The sequence below is a fragment of the Aspergillus neoniger genome (assembly GCF_003184625.1).
Source record: "Aspergillus neoniger CBS 115656 unplaced genomic scaffold BO87scaffold_55, whole genome shotgun sequence".
NCBI lineage: Eukaryota > Fungi > Ascomycota > Eurotiomycetes > Eurotiales > Aspergillaceae > Aspergillus > Aspergillus neoniger.
In genome coordinates, this window is record NW_020291183.1 from 138,159 (window position 1) to 165,081 (window position 26,923).

Below are 26,923 nucleotides of genomic sequence, written 5' to 3' on the forward strand. Positions count from 1 at the left end.
CGTGTCAATTGAAAGATACCTAATATCAATCTACTTGGTTAATGTTGTTGGTGTACTTCCTTTACTCTTTTTGTCTCTGCAGGTCGGGTACCAGGTAAGCGATTTGAAAATCCTCATCAATGTGATCGGTATATTTGGTGTATCTTATAGTATACATGACTTCATGATGCATCGGGCAGGTCTCCACACCAGCTGCCTAGGGCTTCACTAAGTAATTTAGATAACATTGGGGGACGGTCGGCTCTCGTGCACAGCTTCAGAGGTGCCAATCAGCGTTGTCGTCCCCGCCACAGGATGTGCCTAAGTACTCCGCGCCGGTCGTCTTCGCTTCCAGCCTACGGTGGGAAGGACGCACACGACCCCTGGGGGACCGCCTTCGCGTGGTCCGATCCCCGTCAGGATCGCGGCGAGAAGGGCAACCAGGGTCTGTTTTACTTTGCGCCCGCCGGGCAAGTACCGGTCGCCGTAGGGAGATGATGCCCTTCATGTCTTCTTAGAGGCTGCTACTGTCGCTTGGGAGATCTGCGGAACTATCCACCAATCATGCCAACGGGCCTTGCTCCCAACCTCTGGAATGGTCACCCGGAGATTTACCGATGGGCTGTTGGCCGCTTCATCAGATGGTTCCTTTGGCGTGCGCTTCTCCAATGCTTCCTTGACTGTTCCGATGGCAATACTGGCACCGATGCAGGCGCGCTTCGTGTCTTTGATGTCACGCTTCCAGTCTTCTTCAATGGCCGGTGCGGGGCTTTCCTCGCCATCGGAATCGCGGATAAAAGCCCCGTTCGCTAGCGTGGCTTCCCACGCTTTCCGGGCTTCCGAGATCGCCTTAGTGGCACGCTCCAGCACGATCTCATCACTGTCTCCTTCGAGCACCGCTTCCCGTCGGTACTCATCGTAAGGGACCAATTCCGGCAAGGTAATTGAAAGGAAGGGTTTCATGCGGAGTTCGTAGCGCAACCGGTCGCTAGAGTACGCTTGGGGTGAAGAGGCTGTTGGCAGGACACTATGGCGAACAAGGAGCACGTACAGGGCGTGCAGGGAAATTGCAAATGCGTCAATCGCAACGATTTGCGTCGTGAGCCGTTCGAGCAGTTTGAGGGACTTCTGGAGGGCAGCATGGCGTTCAAGAGCATCGCGCTTCTTGGCGGCCACATCGGGAAGGTTTCGTTTGGCCGTGGCGACAGTGAACGTGCGGATACGATCGATATGGCCTAGATGGGTAGAACAAATGTGGGACAGGTACCAGTACATCCCCGGTAGTTCTTCCGGTGCGTAGATAGAAAGCTCGAACCCGAGCTGAAGAATGAGACGGAATTGAACCAGTTTCTGATGGTAGGCCCAGCTACTGAGAGGGTATGAGTACGTTGCGTCGCCGTTAGCGAGCATCAGCGGGGGTTCTTTGCTGAGGGTACGGAGTTGCTCATCCAGATCTTCCGCCTACAGAGGATTAGGCCTACCCATGCTAAATGGAATATCGGGGGACTTACCTCCATTTGCAAGTTGTCCCAGTCGACAATGGTATGGCAAACAGTACGGCGGATGCGGCAGCGATTCAGGCAGGAACTACGGAACGTGTCCACAAAAGGCTGCATGGCGTATTAGTCGGGTCAAGCATTGGATAGAAACCTATACACAGGAAGAGAGGATGAGAGGTGCATACCTGGGAGAAACGCTGCACGAAAGCGTCCATTTGCTTGGCAATTTGGAAGCGGGGGTCTGAAGGCACCTCAATATCGTCCATGTTGGCTTGCAGAAGTATACTAGACGGTAGTACAAGCTCTGCGAGCTCATCGTACAGGAGCTGTTTAACCGGGACGGCTCCCAGTATCGTCATGTTGTTTACGATCATTGACTGAACCAGCGATCGGATATATACTGATGGCTGAGGCTTCCGTGACAGCAGAGTCCAGACAGTTACCTGCGTCCATTAGTAAGACACTGCTGCAGCGAGAAAGCCATGCGGCCACCCACCTTGAAATTGTAAGGACCGCGGTAACCGATGACTTCTTGGAGATCAATTGCGTCTTGACATAGTCGTCTCAGATGCGCCAGCGCATCGTCGAAATTGATATTCACCATCGGTCTTGGGGGCACAGTGCTGGCCAGTTTTCTTTGAATCTTCCAACTGAATGAATCAGGCACTTGCGCTCCGAGGGTCGTCGATTTGGCCATATCATCCAATTGGGGCAGACAAGCCAAAAATGGCTCCTTTGACCTCGTCTCAATCACTTCGATATCTTGTTCCATGCCCTTCAGAAAGTCACGTCGGAAGAGCAGTCTTGATTTTATGGCCTGCAGCACTTTCTCATCCAACTTGTCTCTCTGTTCGTCAACCCAATAGATCGCTTGGTGAAGGAGGTCGTAGAATGGCTCCGGTTCGAATTGCGACAGCAGACTGCGATTGTAGAGCTGGGTGACAAAGTCCTCTTCCTGTGATGAAGGATTGTTGTTAGCTGCGGAGCCAACAGAATGTAGTAAGCCAAAACCAACCTCGAAATAGTATTCAGTGGCTACTCGTGCATGAACAAAGTCGCAGCATTTGAGGAGCGCCAGACAATAAGCACGCAGTACCAGATGCACGATCGGGGCTTCCTTTTCATTACTCGCGGCACGTCCGCGAGAGAAGGTGGCTTCATCGAGCGACTTTGGGACAGGCCACAAGAGCTTATCAAGGTACAGGGATGTGAAGAGGGTTTGGGAAAGAGGGTGGCCCATATGCCATGCCATCTATCGCAACAGACAAGTTAGCATGGTCGAATGCAGCGTCAAATATTCGAGTGTGAGTACCTCAACATACCTCATGACACAGCAATCCGTCCATAATACCAAGGACCTCCTCCGGACTAAGCTCCCGCGTCACATCGTAGTCGTCATCCAAAGCCTGCGCATGGTTTTCACCGGGGCCTAGATATCCACTGTCCATCTTGGAGTCCATAATCTATTATGAATGGGAGAATATCAGCTTCTGGTTCGGTGTAATCGGCCGGATGTCTGTCAAAAGCATATTGAGTCGCAACCGACCTCCAACGCCCCAACTGCTTCGAAAAGTGTGAAGTAATCATCTTTGACAAGCTGGCCAGTTTTCAGCTCTGAGGGAAAGGTAGAAAAGTAGTCAGTGGGCAATTCATTTTATACGGTGGAATAACTAAAGGGCGGGCTTTAGAGAGGAAGTGGCTCACTTGAGGCAGCGGATGTAAATTCATCGGTGATGTCGCGCGGGACTACTGACTGCGTGACAACCCGCATTGTCGAAACAGGGAATGAGTTGTTAGGCAGCATGTGAAACCACGATCATTTGCAGCCAGCTGCCAGATTGTCTGGGTCGTCTAAAAAGAAGGGTTGCACCGAAGGGGAAGGGGAATGAGAGTTGGAGCAGACCGAGAGCGGGCGAGGGGAGGGCGGGGAGTCGGGCGGACAGGGCAAAACTTGCGGGAACACAAGCCGCACGCGCTCAAGCAGAGCCCGTCGAGTTCAATTCAGGAACCCATGCTCTCGCAGGCACAAGAAACTACATTGTGGTTAAGCGGGCCCTGCTAGCCAGCTAGAGAAGAACGGCAGGAAGAAATAGTTCTTTTCTATTTAGACCTGATCAAAGGGGCCAATATGCTACAGAGATCTATTCCATTCCTGCCCATGGCTTCCACCCGAGACCTCAACATCCTTCATCCAGAATACACATCTTCCGGGCTTCTTTCACACACTTTCGGAACGGGGTATTTATTTCGACTCGGCCTGAGCAGCGAGAGCCTCATCGTTGGCCTTGGCGAGGGACTTGACTTCACCCTGCTTGCCGTTCTATATCCGGAACCCGATAGTCAGTCAAACCCGTCCTCATCCCATTGAACTTGGCGAAGGGTATGTCAGGCGTGCATATACGAACCTCCCACTTGGCGAAACGCAAGTCCATGTTTCCGCGGCGCTCAGCAGCAGCACGGGGACCGTCCTTGAGAGACCTGCGGACCGCGCGAGCGGCAACGGTCAAGTAGCGGTTGTAGCTGTAAAAGTCAACCAAGACGTCAGTCGGGGATCCAGAGCAGACAAGACGATTCAGAGCGAGAGTGATATCATACGTAAGACCAGCAGCTTTCCAAGCGAATGCCATTTTGACGGTGAGGGATAGATGAGGGGATTCTGTTCAGGAGAAGGAACACTTGCTTTGGGATGCTTTGCAGACGGTCGAGTTTCGGAGGTTCGGGAAAGGTTGGGTCATGTGATACACGTGACTGACACGCCCTCAACGGATGTACTTCCCCATATTTATCTTTAGATCTTTATAATATTGCATGTGTTTCATCCAGCAAGATCGATTTGTTGCAATATAACAGGCACTACTAATTCGTGTGACTTTCTCAACACTCAATTCAATTATTGTGTCCCCAAGAATACAGAATGTCCAGCACCCAACATAATAATTGGAGGTATATGTGGTTCTAAGTATATGAAATGGAATAGATGCCGTAAGGAGCAATCAGTTACTTCTAGGCCACTATAGCAATATAACTGGCGATATATGGCAGCACCTGATAACGTTTTATGTAGTAGACGCGTCAGTGTAGCTTATTAACCAGTACAAATACTGCAACTCATCACTTATAATCCTCCAACATGACCTTTGTAGCTACTATTTTGTCAATGAAACCATACAGGGGACCGAGGAGATTTGTGGAGGGCAATACAAAGATAGTTAATAGTTTATATTAAGGTTATCTACAGTTGTAAATAGATACTAATAGTCATGATATGATTATATAACCATCATGAGTAAGTACGCTGAGTTCTAGCTTTCACAAGTTATGGTCTCTTCTGTAAGTATTCTCTAATAGTGTCTTTAGACGACTACTACTACTACTACCACTACTAAAGATAGTAGTAAGAGAGTCGGTGAGAGGACCAACAGACTATACTAAACAGTAGTAGTACTAAAACTGAAGACGGTAGTCTCCCTCCACCAGAATATATTTTGACCGTTCTCGTGGTTCTGGTGGTAATAGTAGAAAGTAGAACCTAGGCTTAATATTATAAGCCCTCAATCAAATCCCTAGGGACTATCCTAGTATATATCATTATTATTAATTTTTTTTTTTTTATAAAATGTCGAGAAGCCTTTATATCCGGCAACGGGTTACCTCTTCCGACGACCCGAGGCGATTCCCTCGGATAGCCGGGCCCCACGTGACCTTCTAGGAGCTTCTGCCGCCAAGACAATCCGGGGATCGAGAATCGCCTGGAAAATTTTCGAGACTTTGGCTTCATCTCCATCCCCATCTCCATCTCTTCCTCCATCCATTCTTCTTCTCCTTCTTCTCCCTTGACACCCGTTCTTGCTCTGGGAGTTCTGGTCGGGTTACCCTCGATCTAATTGTATTCTAATATCCTCTTCTACCTTGTTTCTGTCTTGTTTTCCCATAACATCCCTTCAAGATGCAACGCGCTCTCTCTTCCAGGACCTCCGTCCTGTCCGCCGCTGCCAAGCGTGCTTCTTTCCAGAGATCCCCCGTCAGCCTGCAGCAGCAGCGTTTCGCTCACAAGGTATGTCTCTTAGCTTGGAATTGAGCTGCTCTTGCTGGAGCTCTTGACAGTCCTGTCTGGAAGCTTGCTCACACCTATTCTAGGAGCTCAAGTTCGGCGTTGAGGCTCGTGCCCAGCTCCTCAAGGGTGTCGACACTCTTGCTAAGGCTGTCACCTCTACTCTTGGTCCCAAGGGTCGCAATGTCCTGATCGAGTCCCCCTACGGTTCCCCCAAGATCACCAAGGGTACGTCCTTCCTATAATCATAATTAATAATACGGAGCTTTGCGGATCGGTCGTACTGACTGTAACAGACGGTGTTAGCGTTGCCAAGGCCATTCAGCTCCAGGACAAGTTCGAGAACCTCGGTGCTCGTCTTCTCCAGGATGTCGCTTCCAAGACCAACGAAATCGCTGGTGACGGTACCACCACTGCCACCGTCCTTGCCCGTGCCATCTTCTCCGAGACCGTGAAGAACGTTGCCGCTGGCTGCAACCCCATGGACCTCCGTCGTGGTATCCAGGCCGCCGTTGACGCTGTTGTCGACTACCTCCAGCAGAACAAGCGTGACATCACCACTGGTGAGGAGATCGCTCAGGTCGCTACCATCTCCGCCAACGGCGACACCCACGTCGGTAAGCTCATCTCCACCGCTATGGAGAGAGTTGGCAAGGAGGGTGTCATCACCGTCAAGGAGGGTAAGACCCTCGAGGATGAGCTTGAGGTTACCGAGGGTATGCGCTTCGACCGTGGATACACCTCCCCCTACTTCATCACCGACGCCAAGTCCCAGAAGGTCGAATTCGAGAAGCCCCTGATCCTGCTCTCTGAGAAGAAGATCTCCGCCGTCCAGGACATCATCCCCGCCCTTGAGGCCTCCACCACCCTCCGCCGTCCTCTCGTCATCATTGCTGAGGACATTGAGGGTGAGGCTCTCGCCGTCTGCATCCTGAACAAGCTCCGTGGCCAGCTCCAGGTTGCCGCTGTCAAGGCCCCTGGCTTCGGTGACAACCGCAAGAGCATCCTTGGTGATCTTGCCGTTCTCACCAACGGTACCGTCTTCAGCGACGAGCTTGACATCAAGCTCGAGAAGCTGACCCCCGACATGCTCGGTTCCACCGGTGCCATCACCATCACCAAGGAGGACACCATCATCCTCAACGGTGAGGGCAGCAAGGACAGCATCTCTCAGCGCTGCGAGCAGATCCGTGGTGTCATGGCTGACCCCACCACCTCCGAGTACGAGAAGGAGAAGCTCCAGGAGCGTCTCGCTAAGCTCTCTGGCGGTGTCGCCGTCATCAAGGTCGGTGGTGCCTCCGAGGTTGAGGTCGGTGAGAAGAAGGACCGTGTTGTCGACGCTCTCAACGCCACTCGTGCTGCTGTTGAGGAGGGTATCCTCCCCGGTGGTGGTACTGCCCTCCTGAAGGCCTCCGCCAACGGTCTTGCCAACGTCCAGACCGCCAACTTCGACCAGCAGCTCGGTGTCAGCATCATCAAGAGCGCCATCACCCGCCCCGCCCGTACCATCGTCGAGAACGCTGGTCTCGAGGGCAGCGTCATCGTTGGCAAGCTCACCGATGACTTCGCCAAGGACTTCAACCGTGGTTTCGACAGCTCCAAGGGCGAGTACGTCGACATGATCTCCAGCGGTATCGTCGACCCCCTCAAGGTTGTCCGCACCTCCCTGGTTGACGCCAGCGGTGTTGCCTCCCTCCTCGGTACCACTGAGGTCGCCATCGTTGATGCCCCTGAGGAGAAGGGCCCTGCTCCTGCCGGTGGCATGGGTGGCATGGGCGGTATGGGCGGCATGGGCGGTGGCATGTTCTAAGCTAGCCCCCGTTCTCGTGTAGCCTTACCCGTTCCTTGTTTCTAAAGAGGTTTCCCTTCCAGCGTGTTGTTGCATAGTACGGGCATTGTCCTGATATGGCTTTTTTTCTTCTTGTTCTTGGTTTTCGACTATCTCCTTTGTCTCTAATGTGTTATACGTCTTTGGTCACCTAACCACATCCTCTTTTACCCGACTTATTCCTACTTTCACCTCTTATATCCTCTCCTCCCTTATCATCTCCACTCCGTTATATTGGGCACAAAAAGTCTCAGGGAGTCCTGTGTATCATACCATGTACTTTATGTGCTCCACGGCCGTTCATTCTGCCGTGGTGTTTTGCAATTTCATTAACTAATTGTTCATGAGCATTCTACCTTCGTAGTATAGTCATAAACATGTTGCTTGCCTACCAAGTATTAAACGAACTGAAATAATTAAACATCGGACCTAGATCAAGTCACTACTACTAACCAAACATCATAAACAATATATACTTATTATCATCTATAAGTAGACATTGAAATACCCAACCCGTCTACCAACACCCAAATAGTACCCACCCCTCTACCATCTCAACTACTAGTAGCAAATAACAACTGAGTCTAGATATCTACTCATCAACCCCCCACCCCCTCCCCTTCTCCGCATACGGATCCTTCCTCTCCCTCTCCACCTCCCCATCCACCAGTCCCATACGCCCCACACCACCACCCAACATCTTATCCTCATGCTCCGACCAAATATCCTCCCCAGACTGCTGTCTCTGTATCTTCCCATTCCGTCTATATTTCCCCAAGCCACGACGACCAGTCGTCTTCGGCCGGTTATTCTCTGATTCAGCTCCAGGTCCAGGCCTCTTCCTCTTCACCTTCCTCCCCATCCTCCTCCACCACTGGAAAAGCAATGTGATCGGCGCGAGAAGAAAATCTGCAACTATATCTATGATGAGTTTTTGGGCCCGCCAGAGGGTTTCGCGTAGCCGTTCGTTGAAGGCTATTAGGAGGGCGAACATTATTATGGCGAAGGAGGCGGGGCCTGTTTGTTATATTTAGCGTTGGGTTGGGTTGGGGATGTGGGAGAGGGAGGTAGGTGCTTGGGATGTAGGAGGGAGGGGTGGGGGTGTACCTGAGATGTATAGCATCTGGCCCAGGGTTAGGTTCTCTGCTTCACCGCTCCATTCTCGGGCGTTGATGCCGAATAGGGAGGTGAAGAAGGAGAGGGGGAGGAAGCTGGTTGTGTAGTGATATCAGGGTTAGTTGTGTGGGTTTGCTGGCGTATGATGGGGGAAGGAAACTGACATGACGGTGAATATTGTAAAGACCATTACAGATCTAGATTGGTCTTGAGTTACTTCTGCTTCCCATCGGGCGAGACGGGATTCGTCAACGCTAGCTTGTTTCTGTTTGAGGTCGAGTAGGTTTTCGACCTGTTGGTTTGGGGGGTGTCAGTTCTATGTCTTGTCTGGGAGAGAAGGTTGGTTGGTGAGAACGTACTGCTTTCTGTGCCACGGATGCGTTTTCGCGCATTTCGAGGACTTGGTTCCGGTACTCTTCTAGTCGGGAGAGAGCGGATTTGATGAATGCTTGTCCGCAGCCTCGGTGTTCGAAGTAGCTGGACATGGTTCTCACTGTAGTTGTTTGCTGCTCGAGGAGTTTGAGGAGGGTGCTTAGTTCGTCTACGATGTCTCTCAGCTCTAGTAATGTGGAGAGGTCCTCGCGGTTTCGTCTGGCTACTTTGTTGTCCCTCTCGTCGCGCTCCGCAGCGGACATGGGTCTGCCTTCGGCGTTTTTGTTATAGTCGGCGGGGCGAGTGTTGAAGCCGCGGTTTCGGAAGCGTTTGAAGGATTTGGTTACGATTTCGGTCTGGATGGGTTAGTGTTGTATTCATCTATAATGGAGAGTTGGGTTCTCACAAGAATGCTGATGGATTCTTCGAATATTCGGAGTATTTGCAGGTCACGGTGCAATGTCCGGTCCAGAAGGACGGTCATTGCGTGCAACACGATCAAGGAAGCAAGGTCGCCAGCTGTTTCGAAGCGTCTTGCGAGATCTCCGTTAAGCTCGTTGTATATGCTGCTATAGAGGTTTGACTGCTCGTAGAGTTTGCCTTCAGCTGTCGTAGCCTCCTGATTGGGGAAGAAAGTGACTACTGTCTTCTCATCGACAATCCATAACCAGAGTTGATCGACCATGAGGACCTTGCCATCCATGAATGTGTTTTTAGTGTTAGTAGAGTTTTCTGCTTCTGCGGAAATCTTGATTTCATCATTGAGATTAACGACCTTCTTCGTCCGTTTCCAGAGCATCTGGTCATCATCTCTTGCTACGGTGGATCGTAAGCTAGGATACCCAAATTGATCCAACGTTCGCCGGATATGAATAGGTGGCTCGCTTCCGAGATATCTCCAAATCAGCTTTGACTCCAGGCTCGCTCTGGAGATGTCGTCTGGCACTGGTCTGAAGCGTCCTTGTTGCAATCTGTCTTCGACGACTTTACGCCGCTGAACGAGATTCCAGTAGGTATCCCAGTGGAGCTATGTTGCATTTAGTACAGGGGATGTGCATGCTCTTTTACGCTTTGGATAATACGTACATATGGTATCTAGGAAAAAGAGGGTGGGTGAGCATCTGCTTTGTTTTTTTAGAGGGGTAGACTTACGTATAAAGCCAATCTGGGATCATGTTGTCCATCCACAGCATCAGGAGACGGAGGCTTGCGGTCCTTGAAGTGAATACAGTCGGGTCTTACGTAGCGAGCGTGGGGTTCAAGGTGACGGGCTCTGATGAGATTCGAATACCAGTATTCGTCATTGACAAACTCCTCCAAGCTGGATACGTCAGCAAAAGGTCTGAATATACGGAGGGCTACGTACAACTTCTGCCTGTCGTGATCTCCACAAGCCTTACCTAGTACAGCTGGTACCCATCCAGTGTGGGTATAAGGCACATGGATCCAAAGAAGTTTCTCGCTCCCTGGCTCCGGCTGGTCAAATCGTGGCATCTTCCGGGGCATCTCGGCCCTCTGCTGATCGACAGTATCTCGGAAGGGCGGTGGAATTGGTAGGAAGCTTTTATATCTGGGAGGACTAGATATTGCTCTTCGTTTGAATTCTGTTAACTGTCTAGCTTTACTGGCGGGGGTCGTATAGAAACTCACAGAATGTTTCCCACACCCGTTTCACTTTGACTCGCCTCACCTATTTCATCCTGGCTTTGTGAATCAGACATCTTTGCATCTTGACCTGATTCTGGCTGTACATCGAAGTAGTCATCAACGGCTGGCTCAGTAATATGGATCTGAGGAGATGTGTGGCCCATAGAGCTGCGACTCGCTTTTAATGGGGGTCTATGAGGAAGAGTTTCGGGTCTGTTGGCTTCCGCTATAGGTGTTTCTCTTGGTTGCAATATGCCATCCATTGACGCCCGAACGTGAGCAGAAGTCGGCCTGCTATCAAAGCTGCTTAGAGAAGAGTCATCGTAGATGCTCGCTGGTATTCCGGCTGTCTTCTGAAGTCTAAGGTTAAGGCATGAAGAGGGTCCATTGGCCAGATACTCGCGGAGAGACGCTTTGGTTGACCATAGTTTCAAAGGGGATTCGTCGCTAATTCCACGCGCAGTGTCTTCAAAAAAGCCGTTTACCTGGACCATTACTTCCATGTCCACGTCTAACGGGGCATCTGTCAGCTTAGATAGACGAATAGCCACGGTGACAGATTCATGTAATTCATCTATGAAACCGACTCTTGTTGTAAGCTCCTGGCCCTTGAAAGAAGCAGTGCCAACGTGGTCAGCAGCTAGAGGGGTTTCTTTTTCATGTTCAAAACCAAGAATACCAGACCGAATGGACGTAATGGGAACATGCATGTCTATGGTGGTTCCAGCCTCAGAGTCGGCGATGCTTAGAGTTGAATCGACAGTCTCCAGGTAGGTCCAAAGTCTGATATCCGCCGATATTGCCCTGAATTCACTAGAAAGACGTAAGAGGTAGGGATGTCTTGGTTTGAAGAGCTCCTGAATGCGAGGCGGAATGCGGTGTTTGAGTCTCATCAAATGCTGAATACTTTTGGTGAACTCCGGAGCCGACAGATAACTCGAGCCATGATGCGGAGTCGCCAGAAATGCGATGCCATAGCAACTTGACAGAATCGAACCAAGTCTAGATGTCAGTTGACTGGCTATTACAAGCGCTGCTTTGGCGACAAGTCCGCCCGTGCTGTGACAAATAAAGAAGATAGGACGCCTAAGGCTCTGCAACGCAATATCAGGACCGTGCTCTGCATCCAGCACAAGGCTAGTGGAAGTAATCACAGTTGACCCCCTTTTCTCTAGAAGCCACTTTAACAGCCGGTGAGCCAGTAAGTCCAGATCATCTTGAGAGTCAAGATGCCCGTGGTCTGCAAACAGAACACGGGCGGTTGGGATGCTCCTGGCTAACTCGGTGAGAAGCCACGGCGTTTGTGAATCCTCATCGAGCCATGTCCTCCTGGGATCTACACCGATAGCTGGCACTGCAACGATACTAGTATTTTTATTGCATTAGCTCATCTATCATTCTCAGGATAGTGGAGAGACGATCGGATACTTACTCCACTGCCGTTTCGATGCGCGGCGGTTGTTCCCCGTTGAGCGCATTGTCGGGAGCCATTTTCCACATTCGCTCCAGTGGACAGAGAAGGGTTGAGACATATTGTCTGAACGAAGTGGGGAGGATGCGAAAGTGAGCAGTGCACTGCTTTGACTCAGAAGGAAGACGAGCCTCATCATCTGACACTCTGTTGATCCACCCCCGGGCAGGTGACTGTCTTGGAAGATCTTCTCAGCCTTACTTGGCAGACCCCTGCTAGTAGGTGAGAACACCACTTAAATTAGCCTTGAATTATAAAAGATAAGCAAATTAATTAGCCCCATCCAAGGAAAGACTGAAACTATCTATGGTATTTGTCAGTAAGTGCAAGTCGTGCAGAAGACTCCCAGCCAACTAGGACTAACGATACTTGTTGATCAGACCTTCCCCAGTAAGGGTAACGGAAGCCTTTTGCAGAAATAGCACACCAGTCATTGGTGAATGTAGACCGGAAGGTCTGGTAGAATATTTATTCAACAAGCTATATAGGATGTGATTGGAGTGAAGATTTTGGTCGCTCTTAGCAGATACAAGATATACATGGTTTGGAGGACTTTTGCGTCCCGAAAAGACAAAACCTCCCTTTTGGTCTTACACAAGACAAACATAGGAGCATACCGCTGGTGACGAGAAGAAGATATATGCAGGGAAATAATATGAAGGCGATGGAGCAAAACGAGAAGAAAGAGAAGGAACTGCGACGAAAGTTCTATCGAGACAATTCGGTATCATCAGACATCAACAAGAAATCAAGAGGTAGAAACGCAGTGCACGCCGAGTTTATGCGATAAAACAGAAGCAATTAATTGCTGCAAGTAGTGGAGAAATGCAAGCTGCTTGAGATCAAGCGTCGGGTATTTCGGGTCTTCCTGTAATCGAGAACGCCGTATATGTCGAGCCATATCCAAGAAATGAAATATCTTTTGTGGAGGGGAGAATTAGATTACTTTTCGGTTTCACTCATCTGCAGAGCGACTCCTCTCGTTGACGCCCCGTGCCATTTTCTTGCCGAACTCGTATGTGGAGATCATAATGGCGCAAGCTGGTGCTACCTTCAGGCAGCGTGCAACACATCCGCGGAAAAGTCCTGCCATACCCTCCTCACGGAAAATGTGTAGCAGGAATTTCGGTAGGGGGAGCTGCTCGGGATGGAGGACTCCGCCGGAAACGTTGCCTGCGGAACCTGGCACATCACTCATGTGTCGGAAAACTTGTTGGCGAGTTTTGCCCACGTCAAACGGAGTGGTGACGAATGCCGCCAAGGATCCAGAACTAGCGCCCGCGAAGAAGCTGTCAAAGAAGGTTGGCGTATCAAGGTCGTGGAGATGGCGCTGACTGGCAGAGGACCCGTGTGGCAGACCGTGCAAGTAAGAGCTCTTACGCGTTTCAATGAGATAGTTCTTGACCTCTTCATACCCCCACCAATAGAGGCCAGAGAAGGGCACATCGCGCCACATGGTAAGCGTCAGTCCTCTCCACAGCGAGCTGTAACCTTGGGTTTGAGCCATATGGTAAAGACCCTCTAGGGTAGCTTTGAAATGGCCAGCCCCAGTGCCAGGCGTGGCTTGCAGACGCGTTCGGAACATCTCGATGGGACTGATAAGAGATGCTGCGGTGGTTCTGGCAACGGAGCCTGCAACGAAAGGAGCGTAGGCGTCGGGAAACCACCGCTTGATCAGACTCCTGTCATCAGTGCGCAGCCAGTCGTATCCAGCGAAGTAGATGATGTTCCCTGGAATGCTCATCATCAAAGTAGGACTAAGTCCGCGCCAGAGGGTCAGCACACCCTCATTTCGCGCGATCTTCCGCAATCCGTCCAAGGTCGATGTGAATGTTTTGCGCTGCGTTTCTTCCACGGCGCAATCCGCGACCGATGTAGCCCCGAGAGCCCCGGCTTCAGGTCCGAGCATACATATCTGAGTATTCTGTCCAATCCAAAAGACTTCCCGACAACAAGCTGTTACTCCAAGATTGGGGGGAGCGTTCTTGAAGGTTTGCGTTGTGTGTGAGTTGAAGGGCGATGTGTTTTTGACCAGCGACTGAGACTGTAGACGAACCCGAACGACGTCAAGAGGTGTAACTAGACAGCAGTATCAGCATCTCACGCCTCAGGAACCCAGTTGCGACCTTGCCTACCTAAAATATTCGTGAGAAAACTGCCGATGGTGGCCGAAACCATCCTTTGAGCGATCGAGACATCTTCCGTCTGCTGCATGACGCTCTGTGCTGGAACCGAGCCTGTCCCAGATGTAGTCGCCATTGGAATAGTGTTTTTAACTGATGGCCATGACTCTGCCAGGTTGTTCGTGGGTACAGCGCCGCTCAAACCGTCGGAGCGATATCGGTCCCCGGGCGCAAGATCAGTAGTGGTAGCGGACATTCATTCAACGGCGAAGGATCGGAAGAAGACAGAGATGCGGATGAATTGTGGACGCGTGCCTCTGCTGCTAAATATCGCTAGGAAGATTGATGGCGTAGGGGAGGGATCTTCAACAGACGTCAGAGGGGGGCAGCAAATGCGTCAGAGAGAAAAAGAGCGATCGGGGCTCGGAAGGTTTGGCGGTGGCGCGTGGAGCCGAACAGCTTCGATGGAAGTGCCGGAGATAAGCACTTGCCTCTTCCACTGTCACGGTATTGGACTGATTCGTCGTTTGTGGGACTGTGGACAACAAGAACTACAATGGAGTGTTAGAGTTGTACTCTGGTTTCTTTTTCTTTCTACCTTTTCCATTTCCTTTCTCTTCTATTATTCCTTCTATCCATTTGGTCGCCGACATTCCAGGTCCCCGCCCGAGAGATAATTGCTTATCAATCGCGGCGGACCCAGATCGCCGCCGCACCCACTGCAACCAACTTCCCTAGCGGCCATGGAGGACAACGCAGAGCTCGAATCGTTTCGGCGCCAGTGGCGTGAGGAAGTTGCGCGCCGCGCGAAGCCATCGAGGCCTCAACCTGCGCAGCCCAGGCCAACAAAATCCTCCGCAGCCCCGTCGAGCCAATTCCCACCTACCCACCATGAAGTAGCGGAGCGCAAGGACGAGGAAGACGGTGGAGTGGCATCGGTCGATCATAGTGAGATTGTCCATGGAGTCGGTCATTTGAGCTTAGGGGTAGCGGATGAGGATGCGTTTCACTCACGAGTCCCTCGAAGTGAGCCCAAGTCTGCATTGGAGCACTTTGAAAGAGCGGTCGAGAAGGAGGCCGAGGGGAACCTCGGAGACAGTCTGCAACATTATCGCAAGGCTTACCGTGTAAGTGAATACCTCTGTACCAAGAGAACTCTTCTGACAACTCTGGGTACAGTTAGATGCAGCAGTCGATAAGACGTACCGAAACAAGCATTTCGCCTGGGCATGGAAGAAGAATGCGCAGCCACCTGCCAATGCTGCGGTCAGCAGTGCCACAGCAACACAACCAGCTGCAGATGAACCCGAGATCATACCAACCCCGGAACTCATCGCTTCATTTGCTCATCTTCCTATCCCGCAGGCCGAGCCCTTGATCGAGAATACCCCTCCGCCGCCGTGCCCTATTTCGAAGGTTCCGTCCGAGGTTCTGGTCGAAATTTTGAGACATGTGGCTGTGATAGATCCGGCATCATTCTGTCGGGTGGCGCTCGTTTGTAAGAGACTGGCATATCACTTTGCGCATGAGCAACACATCTGGAAACGCCTTTGCCAGGGCTCCGAATTCGGATTCAAGGCCATGCACTATTCTTTCGCTTGTGACATTCATGGCATACCGGAGTACACTCTAGGACCGCGGTACACGCCTTTCCCTCAATCAATGCCCGTTCAAATCCCGGAACCATTATCGTCTTGGGCGGAGGTCTTCCAGATATTCCCTCGCATTCGCTTTACGGGTATCTACATTAGTACTGTGAACTACACCCGTCCCGGTGCAGCCTCGGTGTACCAGAACACCTCGTGGAACAGCCCCATTCACATTGTGACCTACTACCGCTATCTGCGCTTCTATCCGGACGGGACAGTCGTCTACTTACTCACCACAGTCGAGCCATTGGAGGTGGTGCCGTACATCAGCAAGGAAAATGTCAAGGCTGCACGGGCAATTTCCCAGAAGCAGTTCCATCGGCATATGGCAGACCCAGGCAACACCATCACGGGCCCTACCGATACCATTCCTCCCGTCGCCATGGGTGCGCTGAGGCAAGCTTACCGAGGTCGTTGGCGCTTGGCCAAACCGGCCCCCGCCTCTGATGCAGCCGACGACGTTCCCCAGGACGATCTCATCTCCGGATATGAGTCCTTGCCCGTCAAGGCCCAATCAGCGGGCGCACCGCCTGACCCTCGGGATCTGGTCATCGAAACCGAGGGAGCCGGACCGAAGTATATGTACCTGTTGCACCTCTCGCTTCGGTCGGTGTCAGCAGCCAAACCCGCTAACGCTAACATGACGCCACCCAATCCGTCCAAGAACACCAAGCTGGCCTGGAAGGGCTACTGGAGTTACAACAGGCTGACTGACGACTGGGCGGAATTCGGACTCAAGAACGACCGGGCGTTTGTGTTCCGACGAGTACGCGGCTGGGGTATGAATTGACGTAGGATATAGAGGTTATATGAACGGTAAAAGGGTATGGGATAAAGCAACAGTAATTCGCAATATATAACCAACAGAAATGACGGATATGCTAGATTAAATGAATTGAACATGATATCACGAATTAAATGGACTATTGTTGTTGTTTAGAAGTCCTCCGTAGAACAAGTACAATATCTTGGGTCTAGACAACTGCCAAGCAGCCGCTTATCGATAAGCAAAAAATTTCGGGGATCCGCAACTCCGCCGACGACAAAGTTCCCCATCCCAACTTGACTTGCGACATGACGTTACACCTCTAGTCCCTTATCCTTCTCTCTAATAAATTCCTCACACGCAATCACCATGCCGGAGAGGGTCCGTACAGTTTTCACCGACGAGGGCGACGCCGTCCCCGCCCCCGCCCCTACCAAACCGTCGCAAAAAGCCGAACAAGACGACTCCGCACCCGTCACGAAGCGCAAAACCCACAGCAAAGTAGACGACCACAAGCGGAAGAACAAGAAGCGAAAGCATGATAATGGCTTTATCGTGAAGGGGGGTAAGACAGAGAATCTCAACATGGAAGTACCCCCTCAGCCTGAGCAGAATGGAACCGGCCCCGTCTCGGACGACACGCCAGCGATCAAGAAGCAGAAGCAAGAACAATCGCAACCACAAAACTCAGTGAAGGATGGAAAGCGCAAAGACAAGCAACAAAAGTTCAAGAATACCAACTTTACTCCGCTACGAGAAAAGGCGCAAGCGTTATACCAACAGCGCAAGAACCTCCCTATTTTCCCTCACGGCGACGAAATCCGCGGCTACTTGCGCAAGAACGATGTGATGCTGTTGGTTGGTGAGACAGGTAGCGGAAAGAGTACACAGATTCCGCAGTTTCTGGTCAATGAGAAGTGGTGTCGGTCGGCTAAGACGGTTGTGCGGGACCGTGATGGTGCGGAGAAGGAGATTCCGGTTGGAGGGTGCATTGCTATCACGCAGCCTAGACGAGTGGCGGCGATTTCGCTGGCAAGACGTGTGGCGGAGGAAATGGGGACCCCGTTGGGCAATTCGTCGCCTGCGAGTAAGGTTGGATATTCGGTTCGGTTTGATACGTCGACGTCGCCGAGTACGCAGGTCAAGTTTTTGACGGAGGGAATGCTGTTGCAGGAGATGTTGCATGATCCGTGGTTGACAAAGTACAGTGCTATTGTGGTGGATGAAGTGCACGAGCGTGGTGTCAATGTTGATCAGGTGCTGGGATTTTTGAGGAATTCGGTGTCAGGGAAGAGGGAAGGACGGGGTGGTGTACCTTTGAAGGTTGTGGTGATGAGTGCCACGGCGGATATGGAGAGTCTGATGGGCTTCTTCAAGGAAGGATTCCAGGGAAGTTCGCGTGCGATTGAGGGAGCTAAGAAGGAAACGAATGGGGATTCTGCAGACCAGAAGAGTGAGGATGATATTGCTGTGTGCCATATCAAGGGACGTCAGTTCCCCGTCAAGACGATCTACTCTCCCGAACCGGTGCATGACTTTGTTGATGCAGCTCTCAAGGTCATCTTCCAGATTCATTACAAGGAGCCGTTGCCCGGAGACATTCTGGTCTTCCTGACTGGTCAAGAGACGGTGGAGGCGTTGGAGAACCTCGTCAACGAGTACGCAACCGGAATGGATCCGGCGCTGCCCAAGATTCAAGTACTTCCACTCTTCGCAGCGCTCCCTCAAGCAGCTCAACAACGGGTGTTCGTTCCTGCTCCTCCACGGACCCGCAAGATCATTCTAGCTACGAACATTGCAGAAACCTCCGTTACAGTCTCAGGCGTACGGTTCGTCGTGGACTGTGGAAAGGCCAAGGTCAAGCAATTCCGCTCACGCCTTGGACTGGACTCGCTGCTAGTCAAGCCCATCTCCAAATCAGCCGCAATCCAGCGTAAGGGTCGTGCTGGTCGAGAGGCCCCGGGTCAATGCTATCGACTATACACAGAGAAAGACTACCTGGCTCTGGATGAGGTCAACACGCCAGAGATTCTACGGTGCGATATCAGTCAGGCCTTGCTCAACATGAAAGCCCGCGGTGTGGACGACATTATGAACTTTCCCTTCCTGACACGGCCCCCGCGAGAGGCCTTGGAGAAGGCACTGCTCCAGCTCCTGAGCATTGAAGCCCTCGAGGAATCCGGAAAGATCAGTCAAATCGGGTTGCAGATCGCCAAGCTACCTCTCACCCCGACACTGGGTCGCGTACTTCTCGCAGCCTCAGAATATGGTCCAGAGTGCTTGCTAGACGTGATTGACATTATCTCCTGCCTCAGTGTCGAGAACATCTTCCTAAACATCACGTCCGAGGAGAAGAAAGAAGAAGCCGAAGTAGCGCGTCGCGATCTCTACAGACGAGAGGGTGACCACCTCACCATGCTCGCTACAGTACAGGCCTACGCTGCGGAGAATACTGACCGGAAGGCATGGGCAGAGCGGCATTTAGTATCCCACCGGGCCATGCAATCCGTAATGGTGAGACCCCAACCTATACTCTCTGATAACTTTTGACTAACTGGGGGTATTTACAGGACGTTCGCAAACAACTCACCACCCAATGCCGGCAAGCCAAGCTTCTCCCCAACGATGCCCGTGGCTCAGCAGCAAGCACATCCGTCCGTGACCCATCGCCTATTCACATCCTGAAGAGTTTCCTGCGCGGGTTCTCGACGAACACAGCCCGTCTGGTGCCGGATGGTAGCTACCGCACGGTGGTGGGCAATCAGACGGTGGCGATTCACCCGTCCAGTGTGCTATTCGGAAAGAAGGTCGAAGCGATCATGTACAATGAGTTTGTGTTTACGAATCGCAGTTATGCGCGGGGCGTGAGTGCAGTGCAGATGGATTGGGTGGGAGAGGCCTTGGCTGGGTAGGCTTATACATAGATGTTGTATGTGATTTGCTTAGATGGATAGATGATAGATAGTTGGATATACCCAGAGCATAGAAGCAATTATCATTCAGACTTTACTATATTTCTATCTATATTTTCCCAGGGAAACCCCTTCACATACCGTGGCCACTATCTCCGACATACCACCCTTTAACAAGAGCCATGCTTCATGAATACCATCATCCATAAACCCCCACCGCAAACGAAACCCCCCATTCTACTCCTAGGATAACATTCCAGCGCTATCTCCCCAACATGGTGCCCACAGTTAATAAACTACTATCTACAGCGGTAACTAGAAAATCTCCGGGACCTCCGACGGTCAATAACCCATCCGCTTACTAACCCCAATCACCCGAAAATCAATAGCCCTATTTAGTATCTTTATGCAGACTAATCTCCCCACCCAATCATACCCAATCCATTCCCCTCGAAACTCCAGGTCTCAATTCAATACTATTTGGATAGTTGAATAGGAAGATAGACCCTTCCCACAACCATATATATCCACTACGTATGTACCAAAACGACATAGTAGCAAAGCAACATCTCCACCGAGAATACAGCAAACCCACCACGGAACATGAACCCGTGTCATTCCGTCCCCACATGCATACACATACATACATCCGTTTCTTTACCCGTGTCTACTATAGTAGTAGTCAGTGTATCACCATCGCCATCAGGACCCCGAATTGCGAATATGCGATAGACAGATAGAGCATAACCTATGGTAAATTCATCCCCCATCCCGCCCCTTCCAACTCAGGACAAGGGTAAGAATACGGCTAGATATTCAAGTGGCGAGACGCCTTACCGTTGATCTTCCCCACCTTAATTCGTGAATGTTATATACTAAGAAGAGTAATAGGGGTAGTAATGAGACTATATTATTATATTCAGGCCCTTACTCAGATGATACATATATTCTCTTCTCTATTATAAAAAATAAGTAAGTCACTGAAAGAGCCTGGGTCATACTTGATTAGTAGGGTCGAATGATATATACCATCGGCATGTTGAACTACCGTCTCTACCTACCTAGTCTACTACTGCCTAGATGAATAGAGTGAGTATCCGCTCAGCTCATGCATACATGCATCGGCTAAGGGAAGAAGGTGTGTGAGAGAGAAGTGGAGTCGGAACCGTTCCGAGAGACTAAGTAGTCTAGATAGAATAGGCAGGAAAAACGTATCCGTGTTTATTATCGGGATTAGGTTTAAATTCATACCATGGCTCTCAACTTAGCCTAGTTAGTGTGTTTGAGTGACTGATAAGGTAGGACTACACACTCAATGGAATTGTCGTTAGTAAATATTAGACTGTTGGGAAGAAAGAATATGATGTGTCTGTCGCGTGAGATATTACCTATCTAGGTAGATGAATCACCATCCTGTCCCACTATCCTAGCTGTCCGTAGTGGAGTAAAAGAATTAGGGAACCCAGGACGGAGTTGGATAGATGCATACAGCATCCCGCATTAGATTAGAATGAGACAGAGTCTAGAGTAAGAGTGAAAGAGTAAGTCGCGTGAGAACTTCCCATCCCTAGCTAGACCGAATAAATACCATCTATCTAAGAGATAAGTGAACGTACTGCATGCAGGAGCCACAGTGACTGGGTGCAGATGAAACCGAACTAATATAGTGTGAGCAGTGATAGATACAGGGTATTATTACTTTACAGCGGAATATGTATCTAATGGTTAGTTGCATCGGGGAGATTCGGCCGGAGGTACTAGTAATCAGTCAATCCATTCAAGTATATGATATATGTGTAGATACTATGCTATATGGCAATTCCTTATCTTTTACTGCTATCGATATCACACAATAATAAATAATAGAAGGATACTTATTGTCCCTACCCCCTCTCTCAGCAGAATAAAATAGACAAAAAATTGAACCAAATATACAAAGTAGGAAGAATGAAAATATCAACCTAACTACAAATAACTAAACATGAACTGGTCCAAGCTCTCCCCCAACCAATCCCATCCCCAGGATCACCCACGCGCAGCACATCCACAATACAAAAATATAGCCTAAAGTCAAAACCAACTCACAACACGACCACTCATTCTCCAGTCTCCACCCGTCATAAAACGCACGCCAAAACAGTTCGGTTAATGGTACTTACCGCTGAACGTTCGTTACTTACACTGCATACAACTGTTTACATGGTTGAATTTTGCAATTTTGCAATACCGCCATACCCTACCACAGTAAACTAGACTAGTCTACTTACTCTGTAAGTTCTAAGAAGTGACTACTGCAGCCCACAAAAAAAAAAAAAAAAAAAAAAAAAAAAAAAGCAAACTAAGCAACAGCGGGTCCCCCGGAAACATTCTCACATCTCAAATTCTCACCATCGAGTGTTCGCCAGGGGAGCACGTGCCTGATTGCCTGTTTTGTAGAGGTGGACTCTGTACTCCGTACCCCACTGTCACAGCTGACACATGTCTAACTCTGATGCATTCTCTGTTCAGGTGGTTGGGGGAATTGCTGGGGTTTACGGAGTAGAGGGAAATGTGAGTGTGGGAGACACAACTCCGGAGTAAACTAGACCGGAATCTACTTTCAGAAATTATTATTTCTCTGTGCTCTTCGAGATTCTATTCCGCAGAAAGTTACTGGTGCTATCTATCTACTAGATGAAATCCGTACACCGGTATTTGCTTGCTTACTAGAAGAATGGACTTATCTTACATATATGCCTACTAGACTACATATTCATTCCTGCAAAGTGTTAATTAGCAACTACTGCAGTAGCTGCAGTAGAACAAACTCCAGCTGAGCCAGGGTATTCTTCGGCGAAACTAGTTGCTTCGTGCTTAATCTACTACGCCAAGCAATTCACCTCGGCATTGAACCTTCGATATCTTTTCCCGGTGGAGGGAAAGGAAAAAAAAAAAAAAAAAAAAAAAGAAAAAAGAAAAAGAAGAAAGAAAGAAAGAAACTAAGCTAAGCTAAGCTAAGTGCGTATCTACGTATTCTCATCTCATCCATTTCATGAACTAGTAGATCTACTATCCAATCAGAATCACAGAAAATTGCATTGCTTGTCTAAGTGGTATGTAGGTGATCATGAGACATCGTAACGAGGTATCTATCTATCTAATTAAACAAATCGAAACGGGCGTTGAGTAAAAAAAAAAAAAAAAAAAAAAAAAAAAAAAAAAAAAAGTGCTGCACCCTAGAAACTCCCACCACTGCCACTACTGCTACTCCCAGCGTAAGTACAGTCCCGGAAAAATCCCTCGATGCGTCGTAACATCTTCGCCGGGTTGGAGTACATGGGGAAATGCCCGCTTGTGGGGATTTGCGCCAACTCAACCCCCTTCATCTCTAATTGACTCAGAAATGACACTTCGCGGTTCTGGTCTCCATACATGTACATGAGCGGGCAGGATAATCGGAGGAAGCGACCTAGGAGGTTCTTCCATGAGAGCTCGACGGCGGAGGTGACGAGGGGGCGGACGGCTTCGGGACGCACGCGGGAGGGCAGTAATGAGGCGTACAGAGCGTGTGAGTAGCCTGGGGTGGAGTGGGTGTGGGCGATGAGTTTCTGCAGGTCATCTTCAGGGCTAGAGGAGGGGGAGGATTTGACGAGGTCGGTGTAGAGAGAGCGGGTGAAGAAGCAGTTCTCGGGGGAGAGGGTGCCTTCGATGTTGATGAAGGCGAGTACTTGGTATTGTGTTGGGGGTAGAGAGGCGGCGAGCATGAGGCCTGTCAGGGCGCCGGTGGAGTGTCCAATTAGGTAGAAGGAGGTGATATGAAACTCCTTGAGTACGGCTTGGGCTGTGGCCACGAGGAAGGGAATGGTCAGGTCGCTGCCGGGACCATAGTATTCAGAGGCACCGCAGCCTGGGGCATCGTAGGCAATCAAGGTGTGGTCTCGTAATGAAGGGAGGTAGACCAGATCGTGAAGATCTTCTTTACAAGAGCCGAAGCCATGAAGGAAGAGTATGGCAGGTTTGGGACCGGGGCGATAGAGGGTGGAGAGCTTGAGGGGATGGTCATTGACCGTCAGAGAAAGGGTCGAGAAAGATGGAGGTGGACTGTCGAGGATCATCATGAACGATATGTGCAGGTAATATTAAGATCAGAGATTTTAGGTTTGCGAGAGGTCTCAAGGGACTGACAGGCAGGGTAGGGCGATAGTACTTACTTCTTATATGGCTCTCAGGCGGACCTAGGGAATAGGGATAGCGCCTGTGTTACTGGTGTAGAGCCCAGCCGAACAGGTCGCATGGTGCTAAAGCGCCCAAAGATGACGAGTGGATCTTTCAGCACCCGATTAGCGCATCGACTAACTGTAACTTCGGTTCCGAGTCACAGCCTGTCATCCACAAGCAAAGAGCCATACAAAACCCCGAAGACGCCAACGGGGGTACAATCCGTAATCGATATGACAAGTGGGAACTAAATGGCTTCACTCCGGTTCGACTAACGGCAAGTGGGGGGCGTGAAATGGTCCGTGGCAAGGGACGCCCGGCAGATTCACTGCTAACTCCAGTAGGAGATAGTACAGAGTAAGTAGGCTGTATGCCCAAGGATTGATCATGATTGTTTTTTTTTTTTTTTTTCCCCGGATCATTCATTTGTGACACGGCTGAGCCGGCCATCCTTCAGCTGAAATTCTTCCAGCGAAGCTAGTGGCATGCAGTTAGTCCGAGTGATATCTCACACATTCACACTATGTACATCCATGTCGCATCCAGTCCCTTGTCTAATGCCAAAAGGGCGTGCTTCGTGCCTCTGATTCCTCCGATCCTGTCCGATGCGCTCCGAAGCATAGTTCAGATCTGCCCCTCTACCACTGACGCCGTCGTTATGCACCTTTTCCATGCGCAAAATGCATCCTGCGCCCGAATATCGCCGCCCAAGGGAAAAAGTTTTCTAGCTGGAAAGTGCCACAGTGCGTGCAATATATATGGGATGTTCCAGAATCGCCATAGACCATGTGGCAAATGCATAATACAGCCGCATATAGCCCAAAGAAAAACATGCAAATCATCCAGAATCCCTCAATGTACGACGTGTGTAAACTCTCAGGATTAGAACACCACAACACCAGACAGATATGGTAGAGTCATTATTCGAAATAAATATAAAAAGCCAACGTGCGATATGTATCCAAGAGAGGGGTCTATAGACAAATGAAAAGATCCAGCTCTCATCTCACACCTCGCCCCAGCCTCCCAGGCCAGCTGCAACGGGCGCCACAGCACTCCCGCTGTCCACACTGCCCCCGATGTCCCAGTAATTGCGACTGGAACCGGTAAGCGTCCGACGGCTGGAGATGGCAGACAACTTGGCACTCTGGCTAGCACAGCTAGAACTGGGGCGACGATAATGTGGGCGCATGATGGGCGACGACACCCCGGTTGGTCCGGAGTGATGCGAGTACTGAGATTGCCGGCGAATCTGCGCTTGAGAGCGCGAATGCGCTCGGGCAACGAGCGGATGGTGCTGCCGGATGATTGCCGCGCGACGAGACGCATCTTGCGGGGCTCTTCGGGGAGTGCTGTGATAAGTGTCGTTGTTGCTGCCCCGGTGGGTAAACCGGTTCCGCAGGTACCGGAAGACCATCCGAATATCCAGCTCTCGCTCCCAATACTCCTTCTCCTGTTGGGCGCGTGCCGATTCAGCCAGCGGCTCAGCCGCGGAATGGTTGGCTGAACGATTGACAATATCGTCATCCTCGATGCCCCATTGCGCCGCATGTTCTCGGCTACTGGGGTCGCCAAGTGTAGGCGAAAAGTGTGGAGAGAGGACCGATTCTGCGTTCATAGTGGACTCCAGATTGGTAGGACCCACCGAGGCAGAAGGTGCATCGGCCTCTTCCGGCACGCGATCGAGAGGTATGCCAGCATACTGATTCGGGATCTCGTGGGACATGTTCAAATAGGTCGTGAACGCACCGGGATGTTCGCACAGCTGGTTGACGAGAATCCCCAGCTCGTGCGCGATGCGCTGCAGCACTTTACTCTGCCAGATAGGGTGGTCTTCCGGCACGGAGTCCAGCTCCTGGTTGAGTGCCTCGATGTTCGATGCATATTCCCTCGCTGAAAATGGCTCGTCATCTTCGGTGGAGGGCAAGGATTCCCCGAATATTACAGACAGCAACGAATCATCGATCCCGATGAGGTCACGGATGACCTTGCGGGTGATTCGCTGCAACAGAGACTCGTCCCCGTCTTCTTCCTCCTTTGCCGTCGAAGCAGACTCGGACTCCTTGGGGGTCTCAAGGACCGCATCTGGAACGTCCGAAACCGTCGGATACGATGCAACGGGGTCGGTGATGCCGCTGGCGCGACTATCACGCCGTCTGCGCGTTGCTTTCTCAATCTCCTGCAGAAGCACCCGGCTTTGTTCCATTCTCCATTTCTCAATGCGCTGCCACCGTTCTCTCTCCATGTCCGCCTCTTCTTCATTTCCGACCATATCCAACTGGCGCTGGACACTCGAGCGTCGGCGTGGCTGTAGGTCGGGTCTCCGATTGGGATTGTACTGTTCGTGCTGCCACAACTGGTTTTGTACAGCCTGGCTAGAAGCCTGGAAACTGCCTAGTCCATCATGGGCTGGGAGAACCGCAGGAGCCCCTTGATCTTCTTGTACCAAGGACGGGGCTCGAAAGGCGTGCAATCCATCATCCAGACTATCTAGTTCCGTCCCGTCATCGTCCAACGGCTCATCGAGAGCGTCACCGACATCCTCGCTTTCTGGGCCGATCGCAGATCGGGTTGCCGTGCCAAACGAGCCAAAATCACTTAAACGTGAGATGCCTTGTGTTCGTGGGGTGCGATCAGTAGAGGTGGTATGCGTGCGGGCGGTGGTGGAGGGTTGTTGGGTCGGCGAGAAGAGCACCCATTCTGTAGCTTCGTTCTCCGGTAGTAATGAGAGGGGCGAGGTGATATCGGGGGCGGGAGAAGGGAGGGAGTTGGAATAGGAAGGGCGTCGACGGGGGACTTGGGGAGGTAGACGAAACGCCATGGGTTGACTTGGCAGATGGGAGCGGATGGTGCGATAGCAGCAAGAATGGAAGTGGCTGGAGGTTGGGGGGAGAGAGGGGGGAGGGAGAGGCAGATAGCGAGATAAGAACAGTTATCGATCGCGCGGTGGATCTTCCCCGCGTGACCGTGTTCGGAGAGACTGAGATGGGAACAGCTGAAGAAGAGGCAAGGGAGGGTTAGGCTATATAGCCACGAGCAAGCCTAAATGCCACCAAAAAGTTTGGACAGTCAGGCAGAAGAAGCGTCTCGAGGCCTGCAGGGGGAGAGTAGGGGGGAAAAAAGTAAAGATGGCCAGATTTGTCCGATAGCGGTTGATGCTGACGCGAGGGCCTCTGCTCGCTGATGAGTCGGAGATGACGTGGGAGGGAGGAGATAAGGGTGGTTGCAGATCAGCTGTGCTGCTTTTTCGGGTCGCGTGGAACGAAAACTGCTTAATAAGCAGTTTGATCATGTGACTTCCAAGCGACCCGGT

At 50.9% G+C, this 26,923-nt stretch overlaps 9 protein-coding genes across 9 annotated transcripts; 3 read left to right on the forward strand and 6 right to left on the reverse strand.

The window, feature by feature from the left end:
• Positions 1–141: 141 nt before the first annotated feature.
• On the reverse strand, positions 142–3,337 carry BO87DRAFT_380876 (N-alpha-acetyltransferase 35, NatC auxiliary subunit). The gene is made up of 8 exons (XM_025624394.1): positions 3,183–3,337; positions 3,025–3,092; positions 2,801–2,941; positions 2,494–2,730; positions 1,975–2,433; positions 1,664–1,921; positions 1,491–1,589; positions 142–1,440 (listed from the first exon to the last, which is right to left on the reverse strand). The coding sequence occupies exons 1-8, from the start codon at positions 3,247–3,249 to the stop codon at positions 484–486; spliced, it is 2,286 nt and encodes a 761-aa protein (XP_025474527.1). The 5' UTR covers positions 3,250–3,337; the 3' UTR covers positions 142–483.
• A 183-nt stretch (positions 3,338–3,520) lies between these two features.
• BO87DRAFT_369831 (ATP synthase subunit epsilon family protein) lies at positions 3,521–4,105 on the reverse strand (the record flags this gene model as incomplete). Its single annotated transcript, XM_025622002.1, has 3 exons — positions 3,521–3,798; positions 3,884–3,998; positions 4,074–4,105. 3 exons carry the CDS (start codon positions 4,103–4,105, stop codon positions 3,721–3,723), a joined length of 225 nt encoding a protein of 74 aa, XP_025474528.1. The 3' UTR covers positions 3,521–3,720.
• Positions 4,106–5,246: 1,141 nt separating this feature from the next.
• On the forward strand, positions 5,247–7,775 carry hsp60 (chaperone ATPase HSP60). Its single transcript, XM_025626381.1, has 3 exons — positions 5,247–5,532; positions 5,616–5,757; positions 5,826–7,775. The coding sequence occupies exons 1-3, from the start codon at positions 5,425–5,427 to the stop codon at positions 7,337–7,339; spliced, it is 1,764 nt and encodes a 587-aa protein (XP_025474529.1). The 5' UTR covers positions 5,247–5,424; the 3' UTR covers positions 7,340–7,775.
• Positions 7,776–7,949: 174 nt separating this feature from the next.
• BO87DRAFT_320740 (uncharacterized protein) lies at positions 7,950–11,983 on the reverse strand (the record flags this gene model as incomplete). The annotated part of the gene is made up of 10 exons (XM_025619909.1): positions 7,950–8,374; positions 8,465–8,568; positions 8,638–8,765; positions 8,833–9,201; positions 9,252–9,872; positions 9,998–10,166; positions 10,212–10,460; positions 10,496–11,586; positions 11,647–11,857; positions 11,925–11,983. The coding sequence occupies 10 exons, from the start codon at positions 11,981–11,983 to the stop codon at positions 7,950–7,952; spliced, it is 3,426 nt and encodes a 1,141-aa protein (XP_025474530.1).
• A 477-nt stretch (positions 11,984–12,460) lies between these two features.
• On the reverse strand, positions 12,461–14,624 carry BO87DRAFT_369839 (putative mitochondrial carrier protein). Its single transcript, XM_025622003.1, has 2 exons — positions 14,099–14,624; positions 12,461–14,042 (listed from the first exon to the last, which is right to left on the reverse strand). The coding sequence occupies exons 1-2, from the start codon at positions 14,340–14,342 to the stop codon at positions 12,919–12,921; spliced, it is 1,368 nt and encodes a 455-aa protein (XP_025474531.1). The 5' UTR covers positions 14,343–14,624; the 3' UTR covers positions 12,461–12,918.
• On the forward strand, positions 14,605–16,636 carry BO87DRAFT_380880 (putative F-box protein (Pof7)). Its single transcript, XM_025624395.1, has 2 exons — positions 14,605–15,213; positions 15,266–16,636. The coding sequence occupies exons 1-2, from the start codon at positions 14,830–14,832 to the stop codon at positions 16,523–16,525; spliced, it is 1,644 nt and encodes a 547-aa protein (XP_025474532.1). The 5' UTR covers positions 14,605–14,829; the 3' UTR covers positions 16,526–16,636.
• Positions 16,637–16,802: 166 nt separating this feature from the next.
• BO87DRAFT_345562 (putative ATP-dependent RNA helicase (Hrh1)) lies at positions 16,803–19,504 on the forward strand. Its single transcript, XM_025620861.1, has 2 exons — positions 16,803–19,015; positions 19,072–19,504. The coding sequence occupies exons 1-2, from the start codon at positions 16,871–16,873 to the stop codon at positions 19,411–19,413; spliced, it is 2,487 nt and encodes an 828-aa protein (XP_025474533.1). The 5' UTR covers positions 16,803–16,870; the 3' UTR covers positions 19,414–19,504.
• Positions 19,505–22,580: 3,076 nt separating this feature from the next.
• BO87DRAFT_380882 (alpha/beta fold hydrolase) lies at positions 22,581–23,569 on the reverse strand. Its single transcript, XM_025624396.1, has one exon. The coding sequence runs from the start codon at positions 23,508–23,510 to the stop codon at positions 22,629–22,631; it is 882 nt and encodes a 293-aa protein (XP_025474534.1). The 5' UTR covers positions 23,511–23,569; the 3' UTR covers positions 22,581–22,628.
• Positions 23,570–24,556: 987 nt separating this feature from the next.
• BO87DRAFT_199374 (uncharacterized protein) lies at positions 24,557–26,531 on the reverse strand. The gene has a single exon (XM_025618536.1). The coding sequence runs from the start codon at positions 26,429–26,431 to the stop codon at positions 24,617–24,619; it is 1,815 nt and encodes a 604-aa protein (XP_025474535.1). The 5' UTR covers positions 26,432–26,531; the 3' UTR covers positions 24,557–24,616.
• Positions 26,532–26,923: the final 392 nt, after the last annotated feature.

Coding starts and splice junctions, on each gene's coding strand:
- BO87DRAFT_380876 (XM_025624394.1), bottom strand. CDS start 3,249: ATGCGGGTTGTCACGCAGTCAGTAGTCCCGCGCGACATCACCGATGAA. Junction 3,093..3,182: donor ATTTACATCCGCTGCCTCAA/GTGAGCCACTTC, acceptor CCTTTCCCTCAG/AGCTGAAAACTGGCCAGCTT. Junction 2,434..2,493: donor CCACTGAATACTATTTCGAG/GTTGGTTTTGGC, acceptor CCTTCATCACAG/GAAGAGGACTTTGTCACCCA.
- hsp60 (XM_025626381.1), top strand. CDS start 5,425: ATGCAACGCGCTCTCTCTTCCAGGACCTCCGTCCTGTCCGCCGCTGCC. Junction 5,533..5,615: donor AGCAGCGTTTCGCTCACAAG/GTATGTCTCTTA, acceptor CACCTATTCTAG/GAGCTCAAGTTCGGCGTTGA. Junction 5,758..5,825: donor TTCCCCCAAGATCACCAAGG/GTACGTCCTTCC, acceptor TGACTGTAACAG/ACGGTGTTAGCGTTGCCAAG.
- BO87DRAFT_369839 (XM_025622003.1), bottom strand. CDS start 14,342: ATGTCCGCTACCACTACTGATCTTGCGCCCGGGGACCGATATCGCTCC. Junction 14,043..14,098: donor TTTTCTCACGAATATTTTAG/GTAGGCAAGGTC, acceptor ACTGCTGTCTAG/TTACACCTCTTGACGTCGTT.
- BO87DRAFT_380880 (XM_025624395.1), top strand. CDS start 14,830: ATGGAGGACAACGCAGAGCTCGAATCGTTTCGGCGCCAGTGGCGTGAG. Junction 15,214..15,265: donor ATTATCGCAAGGCTTACCGT/GTAAGTGAATAC, acceptor CTCTGGGTACAG/TTAGATGCAGCAGTCGATAA.
- BO87DRAFT_345562 (XM_025620861.1), top strand. CDS start 16,871: ATGCCGGAGAGGGTCCGTACAGTTTTCACCGACGAGGGCGACGCCGTC. Junction 19,016..19,071: donor GGGCCATGCAATCCGTAATG/GTGAGACCCCAA, acceptor GGGTATTTACAG/GACGTTCGCAAACAACTCAC.
- BO87DRAFT_380882 (XM_025624396.1), bottom strand. CDS start 23,510: ATGATGATCCTCGACAGTCCACCTCCATCTTTCTCGACCCTTTCTCTG.
- BO87DRAFT_199374 (XM_025618536.1), bottom strand. CDS start 26,431: ATGGCGTTTCGTCTACCTCCCCAAGTCCCCCGTCGACGCCCTTCCTAT.